Source organism: Brienomyrus brachyistius, unplaced genomic scaffold (genome assembly GCF_023856365.1).
Source record: "Brienomyrus brachyistius isolate T26 unplaced genomic scaffold, BBRACH_0.4 scaffold40, whole genome shotgun sequence".
NCBI lineage: Eukaryota > Metazoa > Chordata > Actinopteri > Osteoglossiformes > Mormyridae > Brienomyrus > Brienomyrus brachyistius.
The window spans coordinates 902,497-919,859 of record NW_026042315.1 but is presented as its reverse complement, the minus strand read 5'-3'; the positions used below and the strand labels follow the sequence as shown (position 1 = coordinate 919,859).

At 43.3% G+C, this 17,363-nt stretch overlaps 2 protein-coding genes across 3 annotated transcripts in view; one reads left to right on the top strand and one right to left on the bottom strand.

Annotated features, from left to right (window-relative positions):
* Positions 1 to 8,125: 8,125 nt before the first annotated feature.
* Positions 8,126 to 17,363, bottom strand: part of LOC125722564 (cytohesin-2-like) — a 178,490-nt gene continuing 169,252 nt past the window's right edge. Inside the window, exons 1-2 of one of the 2 annotated variants that reach the window (XM_048998734.1) lie at positions 15,203 to 15,366; positions 8,126 to 9,282 (exon numbers count right to left, since the gene is read on the bottom strand). In XM_048998734.1, coding sequence (XP_048854691.1) covers positions 8,126 to 9,277 — 1,152 coding nt within the window. In that variant the 5' untranslated portion in view covers positions 9,278 to 9,282; positions 15,203 to 15,366. Of the gene's footprint in view, positions 9,283 to 15,202; positions 15,367 to 17,363 lie in introns of those variants that run through there. The other variant, XM_048998735.1, reaches the window with a different exon arrangement.
* On the top strand, positions 10,612 to 13,734 carry LOC125722634 (uncharacterized; the record flags this gene model as incomplete). Its single annotated transcript, XM_048998812.1, has 1 exon — positions 10,612 to 13,734. A coding segment is annotated over one exon (3,081 nt), but the record flags the coding sequence as incomplete, so codon positions are not given.

Sequence of the window (17,363 nt, the reverse complement as noted above, 5' to 3'; positions counted from 1 at the left end):
ACGCCTGTTGTTCCAAGGACCGGCTCCGGTCCCCCCCGCGACCTCACTTTGGCTTGCTGTCTCCCCGCTTGGTTTTCTTTGGTTTTCATCTTCACTAGCCCCCTTGTTGCTTTGACTTGTGTGTAAGTTATGTATGTGTGATTGTATTGCTGTGTAGGCAGTGACTGCTATTTTGTTTTGCAAGTGTGTGTTGGACTCTGTTTATTTGGTTAGGGAGTGAGGTGGAGTGTTTGTCTTTTGGTTTCCTTTTCTTTTGCACTTAGGTGAGATTAGCTGTGGGTCGCACTTGATAGTTGGGGATTTTGTTTGTTATTTTGGCTGTGGTCAGTCCCAAAGTCTTTTGCACTGGGTTATTTGTTCAGTGTCAGTATTATACATGAAAAAATTAAAATACAAAAAATATCCCTTTGTCCACTGGTGTTCCCTTCTTGCCCTCACCCTGTTTGTCCCTTTATCCCATTCCCCTTTCCCGTGAATACTGTTACACTCCAACCCTAGACAGGATATCATAACAGCATCTTACCTATAGTTTTAAAAGAGATGAGGGATATTATTCATTGACCTTTATCTTTGCTATTTCAGAAATCCGTATCTGCCAGTGTGGTACCTTCTGACTGGAAGTATACACTGTAAAAAAGGCAAAATTTGTCACAGTTTTAAACCATTTTATATCAGCCAATTTGACTACAGTATAGTTATTTTTTTCCTCTTATGTTAAATGACAGAAAAGGTTTATCAAAACTACATTGCATAAACATAATTTTACGCACAGTTTGTAAAATAACAGGGAAACCCCTTCAGTGAAACTGGTCAATTTCTTTTCTGTATTTTTACAGAAATTAAACTTATGGTCATATGCTTTATCTGTAAAATTTTAATGGTTTTATTGTACCAACATGTGTTTTAGTAAAACGAAGGCACAACAGCTGTTTTCTATAATTTTGCTTTCATTAACTTTAATTTTACATTCAGTATACATAAAATCTACATTGTTTTACTGTAATAAACCAGATATCCACCATAATTGTACTGTGTTGTTGGATATATACGAAATGGTTTGCATAGATCTAAGGTTATAAACATAAAAAAATGACTTAAAATTAGAAAATATAGACCCTATATTATAGGGAATATGCGAGTCATCGAACTGATATTGTAACGAACCCAAACTACAGTAGCGTCAGAGGCTGTAAACGGAGAACAGATCACCACCAGACTGCAGCTACAATTACAAAGATACTTTTATTCAGTACAATTCATGCAGCGACCCATCGGGTCGGATCTGGATTCACAAAGAGCTCGGTCCCGCTTTCTCCCCGTAGCACACCACCCCTTTTTAAGCGTGTGTTAATCCACACTACCACACAGTAAATCCCGCACCACACAACATGCCCATTAGGGCACGGCACACCAATAGCACTGCAATACACAGTAATCCCCACACTTCGGGCACAGGCAAGCGTTACAGGACCAGAACCGCCTACTGTATATAGTCCTGTCCCGACCCTAAGCGGTTACACTGCGCATTTAAACCACACGTAACACACATACAATAAAGACATAGTTAAAACAGAACACCCCCCCCCCCCCCCCCCCCCAGGGATCAGGACCCTCCCTCGGGGAAGGAATAATCACACCGGTCCGTCACCTAGAACGTCCCACGGAAAGGGAATCCCACCCCCCCACCGCCAATCCATCCCTATGAAGGTGCCGCTACTCCCGTCTATCAACCACCCCGTCTAAGCAGTGGTCATAGCCTCCTACCCCCACTGTCCTGACTCTCCTCGCCCTACCGCACCGGGAACTGTCCCTACAGCCCACTCTCTGGCTTCACAGCCGGCAGCCCTAAACGGCATGCGAGCGGCACCTCCCCCAGGACCCAACGCGTACGGTGCCTACCAGACCAAATCTCCCTAACGCGCCTCCCACTCCCTCTATTAACCCCAGATCCCTCACAACCCAGGTGTAGCCACTTAATTAACTATTACCTTCCACTCCATCCCTCACCCTCCACACGCACACATATCATCATTACACAGTATTTGAGGGATAGAGGGATGAGAAGAGTGGGATGGAGGGAAATATAAGGAGAAGGAGGTTCCTCGGAGCTCCGAGATGTGTTTGGCTGTAATAAATCTGGAATATAGCTATATGACATAGTTTTTGATAACACCAGCATTTATTTTTTAGGTTTGTCGAGCTCCGTCAAAACAGTTGAATTAGAATGAGCCCATTATGTAACTGGAACCCCTCCCACATGTAAACACAGTGACGCGCTACAGCGTTGGTTTGTTGTCTGAGGCTATGATACTGACCATAAACACATTCTCAAATTTCACTGCACCAATCACAGCATATGCAGGCAGAAAAATTATAGCAAACAACATTCAGCATTAGACTGTAAAACCGTCTGTAATGTCTGTGTTTATCCAGTGGACCATAAACTAAAATAAGCTTTTCTATTTCAAATTCTTTCAGATATTTTAAAATAATAAATAAAAAAATCATAATAATTAAACCATGTATTACTGACTATCAGACAACTTCAACAAGTTACCAAATGTATGCAAAATCAAAGATATTCATTTGCGCCTGGCACTAACCATGTATTCCTTCACAGTACTAAGCCATAGAAAGGGCCCCAATGAAACCCCTGCATTCCTGCATCGCAGATACTCTAATCTCAGCATTTATAAGATTATATTTGTACTACCTGCCAATTTTTATATTAGATGAAACTAAAAATTGAGAAATATCTATATACACAAGTAGTTTTTCCTGATAAGAAGGATGACATCAAGACTGTCAGCATTTACAAATCGAATTATGACACATCTGAGTAGCCCAGACTGTCCGGAAAACAAAGATATACAGCATATGTGGCTGACTAATGTACATACAGTGTAATAAGCTTATAATCAAATGGATAGAAAAACGCTCAATAATAGACAGGATTCAAAGGGTAAATAAGGTGCATCATGTGGAAGAGAAGTTAGGTGGCGTTGGGGTGCATTGTGAGTTTCATCTGGTAGCTAGAAGGGAACAAACAGGGCTTTAGGGGGGGGGGGGGGGGGGGACTTCTCCGGCGGCTACATCGCTCTACCTTTTTTTTTAAATGATTTATTTAAAAAAAAATCTTTTCTCCTTACACTATAATGGCAGGTTTAGGACTAATACAGTACAGGCATAACCAGTGTCAAGGATTCTATGCATTGCTACACAGAGACAAGTCCAGATATTGAGCCCAAGGCTAAAATTGTGGTTTACTTACAAGTGCACTTTGCTGGGCAGTGGGGGTGTTTGTCCTTCTCTGCTCACATTTTCCCCTCTTATCCTGTCTTCTCCTCCGCAGCACTTCCTCCTTCTCTCTGTTGCTCCTATATTCCCTCCCCTCCAGTCATCTATGTTCTCCTTCCTCTGCAGTCTCTCCTCTTCTCCCATTCTTCAGTTATACTGTCTTCTCTGCTCTCCCTGTATCCCTCTTGTCTTCTGGTCCTGTCATCTCTTCTCCAGTCATCCCCTGCTTCTCAGTCATCTCTGCATCTTTTCTCTCATTTGTTTGCTTATTCTTTGATTGTTTGTGTTATTCCTTAACTCACCACCCCATGCTGGATGAGTCTTGATGTTTTTTGTTCTTTTTAAAGTTAGGCTTCTTCCTTTGTTTTTGTGCCATATCTTCTGCCCTCTTCTGGTTGCGGCAGTGCATGACACGGGTGGAAAAATAGGGTTTATTACAACACACATCAAAACCAATAGGATCAGGATGGATCCAAAATAAACAGCAAATGTCCAGGAATGAACTAAATGATGGAATAAACACAACTAGAGAACTATATACATACATACAACATACAGCTATAATGAACCATCAAAGAACAGAAGCAGAACAGGCACTTAAATACACAGCTAACAAGACACAGTGCAGGACAGTGAGAATCATAACCAATAACAAGGACTGAGGGCAACCCAGGAACAGGCGTTACAGTTAAACAGCACTGGTGAAATCAAAGTGACCTTTCAGCCACATGGTCAGCTCTGCATCGCCCTCTGCTGTTTGCATTAGAAGCTGCTTGAAATTCCCACTCTCCTTACCAACACCTCGAAAAGCCAGGCCTTGCCGTGCCAAGTACTTAACTTCAGAAGATTTTTCCTCACTTGCTGCTGCTCTTTCCAGCTCATCTGAAGGTTGAATATTAACAGGATTGATCTTCTGAATCCATGTCATCAGTGCTAATCTGTGGCACTGCCTGTCTTTATGTGCACTGAATTTCCCCAGTGCATTTTCCAGTTTCACATGCCAGTCTTCACAAGAGCTGAATGTGTCTTTCATGCCAGTTTAGACATTTGTGTTACAAATTATTTTGCACAGTAGAAACAAAGAACCCCCCTTAAGACGAGGGGGGGGGGGGGGGGGCTGTAAGGGAGCCCAGTGTGATCTTTAAACCATTTCTCCTGAAAGCAGGGTCTCCTGTTTGATAGACGTGACATTTACATTTGGCTGATTTGGTGAAGGTCCAAGCTCCTCCCCCCTCCTCCCTAATACACCTTCATCTTCACCTGCCTGTCTGCTCTCTCTCTCTCTCTCTCTCTCTCTGTCATTGACTCACACTCAGTCTCCCTGCTTAAATGCCATATCTGAAATACACACCACAAGCCAAACTAAGAAGCATATTAAACTAACATCAGGATCAGGCTACTGTAACGTCATTATTCACTCTTAACCATCAATATTTACTCCTTTTCTCACTCCCCTCCATGTCACCTGCATTCTCTGCTGTCAGCAGCCTCTTGCTGTCTCTCCCTCTTCATCTTTACTCTCAGCACAGCAGAGTCTACATGAAAGCAGTTATCAGTAAACAAGTGGTGTTTCTTGGCATGATGCTCAGGAATGGATCTCTCAGGATTTGTTATCTGAATGGGATGATTAATATATGAAGAACCCTTGACTCACATACTGTATACGTCTATCATCTGACTGGCACTAATTATCTCACTGTCTCTACTTACTTTCCTGCTTTTCTGTGGTTGCCCAAAAACTCACGATTGTCACACTTCCTCTTCATGATGACACTGTGAATAAAAGCTGACTGTAATAAAACTACCTTCATTTAAATCACACATTAATAATGCAAAATGCCTTAAGTAAGCAAGTATAGCTTTCTATAGTAATGGAATATAAAATTTATTAAACCTATTACTGTCTACAAAATAACACATTCAGCACTATATCAGACTTTACATCAGCTTTCTGACCATTATAAATATACCTGAGTGAGCACTGTTGTTAGTTTCTAGGAGAATGTGCAGTTAATAACATTTCCAGGTAATTTAACCAGCGTAACTGCACATGAGGCAATTATTATAATTATAAACGTAGTAGGGGTAGGGGGCGCTATAGAGCGAAAGGGTGACTACGCCACTCTGTAACTGTCACTAAGACGGTTATTTTATAATCACCTTTTGCTGGTTTGATTTAATATAGAATGTACACTGTGAAATGTATGCCAGTGCCCTCTGCTGACTATTTAATTGATCCGTGTTAACCCTTGAATACATGGTCATGTGACGGAATAGGGTAGGAGTAAATGCATGCTGGGAGATTCATGGAGTCAACTTGTGGTTTGTCGGCTTGTCACGGCAGGATCTGTAATAACTCCTAAGCATTTTGTCAGAAGGCGCAAACGGTAATTTATATTTATTGTATTTACTTGTTGTCTTGTATTGAAAAGTGGAATTGCGGTGATGTATGAGCCGCTGTTTAGCGGTAATATCATGGATCTTTTAGAATGTCTTGTAAGATTAAATGTAATGCAGGAATTTAATAATATGTTTATTTTATAGTTTTTCATGGTGTCTAGAAGAATAAAGACGGAATAAACTTCACCATCTGTCAGGCGTATGTTTTCTGTACCAAATGAAGAACTTTTGGAGCTGTTATATCTTGTATAGTAAAGGTAACCTTACAGTAAATGACTTCTGCTGTGATCTGAAGCTATATAAAAAATTTTATTAAATAAGATTAAATTTACCTTCTGCGAGGGGCACCCTAATATAATGATATATATAATAATTATAATATAATATAATTATATAATTATAATAAATGTAGTATAATTATAATTGTGCCCTATTCAAACAATAAAGAGAAACTACATGCAGCACTGAAAAACTATTCCACGGCCAAAAAAAATGTAAACATTCTTTCTATATCAGAAGATAGTCTCTGACTGAAATTTCTGTAACAGGCGCCGAATGGGAAATCTTTATATAAACTGATAGCAATTAACCTAAGAGTGCATGCTTGGATTGTAGTATCTGCATGTACTGTGGAACTAAACAGAATCATAATCAACATATATAATTACGTAAATGAAAAACAAATACGTTGCATTTTGCTTAATAGTTTTGCACGTTGCCATAATTTATATTTAATTTAAAGTATGAAGCACCCAAGCAAAGTTTTTGTTGAAATAATACTCAAGATTCTTAAGTCTTAGCTCTGGCACAGTGGTGGATCTAGAAAATTTTACATGGGGTGGCGAGAGATTTTAACAGAGTGGCATGGAGGTTCAGTGAGAAACCGACTATCATTCAGAATCGTGGAGCTCAGGAGCATACTTACACTGAAAAGGTGACAATTTATCTAAGCATTTGGACTCTCATGGTTAAAACAATGCTGATTGTACTTTTCATTATCACTGACCAGTTGTTTTTCTTTGTTGTGCTGTGCAGCAGAACGTTTCACAAACATATCCAAATTAAGAGCCTTTGCACGCTGATTCTCAATGCTCAGCAGAGTTTCCAGGTCCGCGGTGTTCATGCCCAATTGTGCTATTTTGAAAACATAGTTTCGGGTAAATATTAGGTCATGGGTTGCGGATTTTTGGGCTGATTTCATAATGTTATACAGCAGCAGACTGCAAGGGGAAAAAGAAACTAATTATTATCAGTGCAAGTGGCTCCTAATCCTGAGTAATGCTGAATCTCTAGCCACCTAAAGTAAGAGACAGATGCACACGGAAAGCAGGGCTGCCGACTACCTTGCATCTAGCATGACTTTCACGCTCTCAGACACTCACGCAAGGAATCTTCCACTATATTATTCCACTATAAGCCTAAATGTAGCTACATCAGAAGCGTTGGTGTAGTTTGCAAACCCTACATACCATTTAGAACAGGGGTCACCAACATGGTGCCCACTGGCACCAGGATGCCCCCAAGAACCACATGAGTTGTCCACGGACCTGTTCTAAAAATACCACAACTCACCAGTGGGCAGTGACTAAAATTTCATTTTATCTTGTTGCTATTCTTTTTTAATCACATTTGTATTTATATAGATTTGAAAATGACAATATCCAAAAAAGCATTTAAAACGTGTTTATTCTACATGAAGTTTAGATAAGTTTAGGTAAAGTCTGTTCTGGTAGCCTTTGTATGGCTCAGTACCCGTGAAGTAGCTCTCAGTTTCAAAAAGGTTGCTGACCCTTGATATATAGTATACCCCAATCATGGGTGATATATCCTAATCAGTAAAATAACAGTCGGCTAAATTCCGCATAGTGATCTCATTAACTGCGTGTTGTTGCTGAAATACATCACACAGACGTCGGGGGAATGTCAAATCATCAGAATATGTAAGATTTATACATTTGGTTAAGTTGAACGCATTTGCTGTTGAATGCAATTCCTATCACATTAACAATTACTGGTTGAAAAATGAATTGCTGTTAGTGTCTTAAATCATACTGCTGTAAAAGTAAAATTTACAAGAGAAATCAATATGCTTAGAATATGGGTTAAGATGGAAAATAATTTTTCCATCCCAATCCCAATCATGTTGATGCAAATTTACAGCAGTGTGGATTCTCAGAAAAAAAGGTTCTCTGACATAAAGATCAGCAATACAGTGCAAATAACATTTAATTTCACATTTATACAAAAAAAGGACAGGGCATTTCGATGATAAAATCTGTAGTGAACAATAAGTCGCATCAAAACAAAACCTGGTATTCGGTCATGCTACCTTAAGGTTAAACATTACTTTGTGCAAAGTTCCTTGTTCTGAAATAAATACTTTCTGCAATAGCACATCCAACCATATTCACACAGTCTTTATCGTTACTTATTTATTCAGCCGTTTTTTTCTTACTGACAGCATCTCATAAAAAGGGTCAGTGCTCACAGCAGCAGTGATGCTCTGTATCCACTTGTCCTTCTCCTCAGGGGTTGGCGCCGAGATGCGGTACACCACATGATTTCCCTCTCCCAGGCGGCCGTCCGCCTCCGTTTTGCAGGCTTTCATCAGCTGTCTGCTGTTGTTAGGGATGTACAGTTCAAAGCAGTTAGGCTTCCTGAGATCCTTCACCTCACGGATGCTCAGATTCTCCAGCGGAATGATCACCCTGGGTTTCTTATCCGTAGTATGTTTAAAGTAGTAAAGGCAGTTATCCATCAGGATGAACCACCTCCTTTTCCATGTATTCACCCGTCCTCCTCCCATTTTGAAGAGCCAACCCTCTCTGTCAGGGTTGAAGAAGGCATTGTTCCCATTGTCTTCAGGAATCTTGAATGGCTCATTCTTTATGCTCTTATAAAGATTTCGGAGGAGATCATCTGGCAGGTTGCCTCCATCATTGATTCCTCGATTCATGGAGATGAACCTGTCCACACTGGGCTTGTCTCTCACATTTGGATTATAAAGGCTAGTGTTTAGCATGATTATGGAAAATGAAAGTACATAGCAGGTGTCAATGTTCTGGAAGACTCCAGGATTACATTGACAGTACCTCTGCGCAAAGGCCTCCATCATCCTGTCAATCTTTTGTGCTTCTCCTGGCAGACGGAAACTCCAGAGGAACTGCCTGAGAGCCTGTACCAGGTTGAACCCTGCGAATTCATGAAGCCCAAGAAATGTTTGGAGGACTTGGATATTGAAGTCGTCTCTCTCACCCAGGTAATCCCCAATGGCTGTTTTGTTCAGCCCCTCTCCCTTGTATAGGAGCTGGGCGATGTCCTCAGACGTGTGCCGGAAAAGATTGTTTTGTACCATGAACAGGATACCCTTCTTAGGGTCCATGTTGAATTTCTTTCTTCCCATGGCGACATGCCTATTCTTTTCTAAGATTTGGCTGCGTTTGGTGCTGGATTCAAGGACCTCCACTTCCATGAGGGCCTCTCTCAGCGCCTCCCGCAGCCTCTGGATCTCCAGCAGAAGGGCTCCTTTCCTCAGCCGGATGTCCTCAAGTTCAGAGTGCTTCTCTGGACTCAGGTCCATGGAGACTGCAGCAGACAGGAAAAGGAGATCGTCAGCGGGTGTGGAGCTCAGCAGGTTGGCCATCTCTGCCAGTTTGGTTGTTGGTTCAACTCCCATGGCAGAGTAATCGTAACATTGTTAAGCCCTTGAGCAAGTCCCTTAGACCCAAGTGCTCTGACCCCAAACTCTCCTCACTTCGGACAAAAGCATATGCTGAATATATGTAATCCCAAAGGGCAGTTACAGAAGACCCCAGGACCGGAGTAACGTGGGAAGCAATTACTGATGCCTGGAAGCTTTGGGGCATGCAAATAAACTGCATCCAAAGGCAAATGGCTAATAAAGAATGCTCTGAATGCCAGGCATTCGTCTAGCAGTGAGATCGTAGAGATAATGAATAAAGATAGAAAGTGTGAATAAAGATAAAACATTTTGATTGTATTTGCGAAGCGATGCTGGATGCGCTGAGCTCGCCGGGAAGGTCATGTGGTCCGCATTCCCTCCCCATGCACACGTGATCAGCTCAATCACACCGAAATTGTCGGTTTGCTGCCCTTCAGGGAAACAATCTAAAGGGTGTTACGGGAAAAGTAATCGATGCAAGAGCCAATGATGTTCTCCTGGTGCCTACCCGTGTTTATGTTATCGTTACTGACACAAACAATGATGAACGATAATAAGCATTTATAAGCCATGATGACCGCACCATTAACGTGGAGTTGCACTAACATCTGTTTTTATAGCTAACCAACAAGTCAAGCTCTCACCCTGGTAATGCAACAGCGCCGGTTAAACAATACGTTTACACCGAGTGCTTGTGATCAGTGGCCTGTACTACGAATCAGGGTTACTGGCTTATCGGGGTAACTTGACGGATTTAAGGTACCACAGTTTAAATGAATTTCATATTTGTTCATCGGGATGTCTGAATCGGTGCTAATCAGTACTACGATGCCAGTTATGCAATGTAGTTTTGATAAAAACTTTTCTGTCATTTAACATAAGAGGAAAAAAATAATTATACTGTAGTCAAATTGGCTGATATAAAATGGTTTAAAACTGTGACAAATTTTGCCTTTTTTTTACAGTGTATACTTCCAGTCACAAGGTAGCAGATACGGATTTCTGAAATAGCAAAGATAAAGGTCAATGATTAATATCCCTCATCTCTTTTAAAACGATAGGTAAGATGCTGTTTTGATATCCTGTCTAGGGTTGGAGTGTAACAGTATTCACGGGAAAGGGGAATGGGATAAAGGGACAAACAGGGTGAGGGCAAGAAGGGAACACCAGTGGACAAAGGGATATTTTTGTATTTTCATTTTTTTTCCATGTATAATACTGACACTGAACAAATAACCCACAGTGCCCAGAACCTCCAAGTGCCCAGCACTCCAACTCCCAGCAGAGTAGTCCAGAATCATCGTATTAAGTGGCCTCAAGCGAAGCAGCATGGGCTGTGGCAGCAGTTTGATGATGATACATCTAGAATTGTCAACTCAACAGCAAAGGGAGGCGTAGAAAGCCGACTGAAGTACCTGACCACCATTATAACAAGTTTTGGGGCCGAAAGGTTTGGCGTCGAGCAGGCCAAGTCCAGTAAGCCCACTTACATCAACAACCGGAGGGCAGACAAAGTCCACCATTTACGAAAAGAACTGCGTACACTGGCAAAGCAGTTCAAGGTAGCAGATGAAGAGGAAAAGCCACCTCTCGCGGAGCTTCGACACACTATCCGGAAGCAGCTTAAGACCCTGCGCAGAGCTGAATGGCATAGGAGACGGAGGGTGGAGAGAGCCAGGAAGCGAAGTTCCTTCATAGCCAACCCCTTTCGTTTTGCTAAGCAGTTGTTGGGACAGAAACGAAGCGGACGTCTCGAGTGTTCCCAGGAAGAGGTGGACAACTTTCTGCACAATACCCTCAGCGACCCAGTCAGAGAGCAAGAACTTGGACCACAGACAGCCCTTAGGGTCATGCCAACCCCTACAGTGGAGTTTAACACCTCAGAACCCACTTGGAAGGAAGTCCAGGAGGTGGTAACAGCAGCCAGAGCCAGCTCCACTCCAGGCCCCAGTCAAGTACCCTATAAGGTGTACAAGCGCTGTCCAAACCTCCTCAGAATTCTATGGAAGTTGCTGCGAGTGATTTGGCGGAGGGGAACCATTGCAGACCAATGGAGACAGGCGGAGGGTGTCTGGATAGCAAAGGAGGAGAACTCAACCAGGCTGGAGCAGTTCCGATCCATTTCACTTCTCAGTGTGGAGGGGAAGGTCTTCTTCAGTATCCTTTCCAGAAGAATGACAGACTTCCTCTTGAAGAACAAGTACATCGACACCTCAGTACAGAAAGGTGGCATTCCTGGAGTTCCTGGCTGCCTAGAACACACCGGAGTAATTACCCAGCTGATCAGGGAGGCACGAGAAGGGAAGGGGGACCTGGCAGTGCTGTGGCTGGACCTAGCTAACGCATATGGGTCAATTCCCCACAAGCTGGTGGAAACCACTCTGGACCGTCATTACATACCCGATAAGATCAAGGACCTCATCCTGAACTACTATGGGAACTTCAGGTTGAGAGTGACATCAGGGAGCATAACATCCAATTGGTATCGGCTCGAGAAAGGGATTATAACTGGTTGTACAATCTCAGTTATCCTGTTTGCCCTTGCCATGAATATGTTGGTGAAGGCAGCTGAGATGGAGTGTAGAGGCCCCCTGTCCAAGTCTGGAATTCGTCAGCCCCCCATTCGAGCCTTCATGGATGACCTGACAGTTACCACTACGTCAGTGCCTGGATGCCGGTGGATCCTTCAAGGCCTGGAAAAGCTCATTTGTTGGGCTAGGATGAGCTTTAAACCAATCAAATCTAGGTCCATGGTCCTGAAGAGAGGGAAAGTGGTGGACAAGTTTCGCTTCTGTGTGGACGGTGTAACGATACCAACGATCACTGAGAAACCAGTCGTAAGCCTAGGCAAGGTTTTCGACTGCAGCCTCAGAGACACAGCATCGGTCCGAATTACCATTAAGAAGCTTGAAGCCTGGTTGTCCACAGTAGATAAATCTGGCCTTCCTGGCAGGTTCAAGGCATGGTTATACCAACATGGCATTCTGCCCCGCATCCTCTGGCCGCTGTTAGTGTACGAGGTGACTATGTCCACTGTTGAGACCCTGGAGAGAAAGATCAGCTCTTTCCTCCGAAGATGGCTGGGCCTGCCACGCAGTCTAACTAGTGCAGCATTATACAGCAGAAGCAACAAACTCCAGCTTCCTTTCAGCAGCCTGGAGGAGGAATTTAGAGTTTCTCGTACAAGAGAGGCACTTGTTTATCGAGAATCCAGCGACTCCAGAGTTGCTTCAGCAGGCATTGTGGTGAAGACTGGCAGGAAGTTCAGAGCTCAAGAGGGACTAGAACTGGCAGAATCTCGTCTAAGGCACAGGGCTTTGGTGGGCACGGTGGCCGTTGGACGAGCAGGGCTGGGGTCATTCCCACAGCCACGGTTCCACCGGGCCCAGGGAAAGGACAGACGCCACCTTGTCCTGGAGGAGGTACGGGCAGGTGTTGAGGAGGTGAGGACCAGCAGGATGGTGAGCATGCAGCAGCAAGGAGCATCAGCAAGATGGGAAGGAGCGCTGGGGAGGAAGCTGACCTGGAATGACATCTGGAAGGCAGAGCCACAGCGTATCAAGTTCATGGTCCAAGCTGTGTACGATGTGCTACCAAGCCCTGCTAACTTATATGTCTGGGGGAAGTGCAACCTTTCAACGTGTCCCCAATGCCCAGGAAGGGGCACATTGGAGCACATCCTTAGCAGCTGCCCAGCAGCCCTTGGAGGGGGACGCTACCGCTGGCGCCATGACCAGGTGCTGAAGACAGTAGCTGAGACCATAGCTACTGCAGTGGCTAACAATATACACACCCGAAGCCGGAGGGTAGTACCCTTTGTGAAAGCTGGAGAGAAGTCACGACCACAGTCAATTCCAACATCCAGCCTACTTTCATCGGCATCAGACTGGGAACTGCGAGTTGACTTGGGCAAGCAGCTCAAGTTTCCAGAGTATGTTACATCAACCTCATTGAGACCAGATGTAGTGCTGACTTCTGTCTCTTCTAAGCAAGTCCTCTTATTAGAATTAACAGTCCCTTGGGAGGACCGCATGGAAGAAGCCAACGAACGGAAGCGGCTTAAATACCAAGAGCTCATAGAGGAATGTCGGAGAAGAGGCTGGAAAGCCCGCTGCGAGCCAATAGAGGTGGGATGTCGAGGCTTTGCGGCTCGCTCCCTATGTAAAGTCTACACCTTACTTGGCATCACTGGAGCTGCAAAAAGAAAAGCCATCAAGTCCACCACAGAGGCTGCAGAGAGAGCCTCCAGGTGGATTTGGATGAAGAGGTCTGAAACGTGGGCCAATGCTGCTGGGACACAAGTTGGGGCCTGATCAGCCCTGGCTGGGTCGCCTGAAGGAGGGTGTCTGATGTTGCGAGACCCGAAACACCCAAAGATCTCAGGAAACATCACTGATGATGTGTCCCAGGGCATCTACGGATGTATCTATTCACACTGAACAAATAACCCAGTGCAAAAGACTTTGGGACTGACCACAGCCAAAATAACAAACAAAATCCCCAACTATCAAGTGCGACCCACAGCTAATCTCACCTAAGTGCAAAAGAAAAGGAAACCAAAAGACAAACACTCCACCTCACTCCCTGACCAAATAAACAGAGTCCAACACACACTTGCAAAACAAAATAGCAGTCACTCCCTATGCAGCAATACAATCACACATACATAACTTACACACAAGTCAAAGCAACGAGGGGGTTAGTGAAGACGTAAACCAAAGAAAACCAAGCGGGGAGACAGCAAGCCAAACTGAGGTCGCGGGGGGGACCGGAGCCTGTCCTTGGAACAACAGGCGTAGGCAGGAACCAACCCTGGGCAGGAGTCAACACTCTGCAGGGCGCAAACACTCACAACTCAGATTTGCCAATTAACCTACCCTGCGCACTTTTGGACTGTGGGAGGAAACCGGAGCCCCCGCTGGAAGTCTTTCACCATTCACCACATTATATTGCCAGAAGACTGAAAATTAGATATCAAATACTAGAGTGACATAAAAACAAAAAACAAGTTTGCTTGTAATGAGACGCAAAACAGAAGATTATCTCTTTTTATATTTTGAGAAAACATTTTAACATTTATCCAACCGGTCAAATGGTTTAATACTTCATACAGCAGCATTTCTAAACTCATTCCTCAGCCCACCAGACAGCTACACGTTTTTGCTCTGTCCCAGATCCCTGCATGCATGAACCAAACAGTCACCTTTTACTGCTGTGCTGAGAGCTTGGACAGAGCAAAACTGTGGATCTTTGCAGTGGGGTCCAAGGACTGGGTTGAGAAACCCTGGCATAGAGGAGACTGCAGTGAGAGCCAAGAAAAAAAGAGATTAGAGAGGAAGGTAAAATGCTTCCTTTAACATGGCAAATAAGCTTCAAGTACAGACCCTGTGCTTCCATTACAAACAAAAAGCCTGTATGACCCTCCTAAACACACGTCAGATTAACTTAATCAGGGGAAATAAGCATAAAACTTGGCAAAGACTAGACTATGAAAAAGGAAGGTGAACATCATACTTACACGAACTTCTGCTAAAGCAAATGGACAAACCCCTTTTAACGGAATCAAGTTACTTAAAAAAATTAATAATACAAAAATAAATCAATAAAAATTAAGAAAAACACAATCATGCTTTGAACTAATACTGCAGTCAGTCCTAAATGTTCCCATGACATTCTTTTCGTCACGATGCACACTCGGTACATACTGGTTAAAAACCATTTATAATCCTTCATGTACCAGTCTATGATGGAGCACCCCAACCTGGGCCACCCATCCAACATGGCAGATTTCTGCCCCCTGGCCCCGGAGACTAGCAGACTAACCTCAGGAAACAGGGAACCAGGGGGACATGGGCCGCTGACTGGATGGGCGGCTCCAGAATGAGGTGAAGCAGAAGGTAGACTCCACAGCAGAGGACCGAGGAATGTAGACCAAAACCAGGGAACCTGAAGTGGCAAGAACACAAACCAGGACAGACATATAAAACCCAAGCAAAGGCATCAGTGGCACAGCCCACCAGCTTGTGAAAGATGGCTACCTGGCATCATGAATCCCTTAATCAAAAACCTTTGTGGTGGCAACTTTGCCACCCCGGACTGATCCCTCCTAAAGACCTCAAGTTTCAATGCAAGGTTTCTGAAATGTTTTGAAACATCAGTCCATGTGACTGCTGTGGTATTGTTCCAGGCAGGGAAAACAACTTAGGAGAACATTTCCGTGCATGTTGGGTGTTTGTGGTACTGTTGGGCTGAGGGGGTAATTGAGTGACAATTAACCTTTGAGATCCAATTATATTATTTAAACAGGTTAGTAGTTAGACAGTGTGATTTAGATGAGGATAAGGATGTTTTATTGTCATTACAAAACGTGTTCTACATGAAGGGAACAAAATGAGGCACTCAGATCCGGTGTATTAGCAAAAATAAAATAGAAATAAAATCGAAAGAACAATACAATGAATTATATGGTAAAAATTAAAGTAAAATAGAATAAAGACATTAAGATAAATTCCATTAAACCCTCTGGGCCAGGCGCTCTGCCACTCTGCATTGTATTCTTTGCATGTACAACTTTGTACTCCATAATTTTAATATTTTATCACGAAGCCTGAAGAGCAATATGAACTATATCATGCTTTAAGTAAATTGTCTCATTCTTTATTTGACTAAAGTATATTTAACTTCTACAGAACTTTGCAGGCTCATCTAGGATGGAGAATTTCTGCTGCTGAGCGCATTAGAAGAGATTCTCAGAGGGAGATACGAGTCCTAGGTGCCTGCTGGGTACATATTCAAGACAGAGTTAGGACCGACTCCAATAATTCTGCACTGTCTCCCAGATTAGAGGAAAAAAATGTATTTTACTGAAAATTTCATTTATGAAATTTTACCTTAGACTTGGTCAGCAGCCATGTGGATAAATTTCAGAACTACAGACGGTCTGTGGGTTGGGGGGGACAAGCAGGTTGGCCGGTGGGGGCACGCGGAATGCTCCTGGGGGTGTGGTGGGTGTGCTTATATGATTTACAGGAGCCGAGGCTAACAAAGGCACTAAACTGCACAAACAGCCTCCTGTATGAAGTTTTACATGAAAAGGGGCCATGGGCTTGTTGGCACTATGTTTCTTAGCAGACTGACTAATACAGCCAACTGGACCGTCTACCTCTTCAAAAACATCAAAATGGGGTCAAAATGGCCCCATCTGTGTTAATTTGCATCATTAATTATGGCATAAATCAATACATTCCAGATGAATTTTAAGGTATTTTCAACAAAAGCCTGTAATATCATTTTCGACCACCATGTGACACCACAAGCCATTAGAAAACCACTAAGCTGTCAATAAAAGATTTGGCAGAACTGAAAATATGATGTTAAATGTATCACAGTGCAATAGTTTTAAAAATAAATCAATGACTTTGCATGACAATTTTATGTGTTTTGTCAAATAAAAAACCTGAAGTATTTGAACAATTTTATGTGTTTTGTCAAATAAAAAACCTGAAGTATTTGAACTTGAACTGATACTGAGCAAAATATTACCTCTTACTTATATGAAGGTTCGCATTATCTATGATGTAGAATAAAAGACACAAGTAAACAATCCATTTCTTTGTTTTAAAGAAACAGATTAGCTAAGAAAACCAATTGCCACCCTGTGGAATCAATGTGCATCACCTGTCTGTTTGTGGCCACTGCCCCGTGCACAATCTGCCACTGAAGATCCACCGTGTGCTTCTCAATGGGGGGCTTGTACAGGGACCTCCAACATCCCCGCGGGGAAGATCCAGGCCTCAACAAACCTGACCACCTAGAATCTGCCAGTCCACTCAGTGCCCGAAAATGCAGCACTTTAACACAAGCCTGGAACAGACCTTTCTCAGACAAATCTCTAAGAGCCACCTGCTGAGGAGACACGAAAGAGAGCAGCAAACCCACCTCCTCCCGATGACCCTCTACAGCAGGAGGGAAAAATGGGGACTAC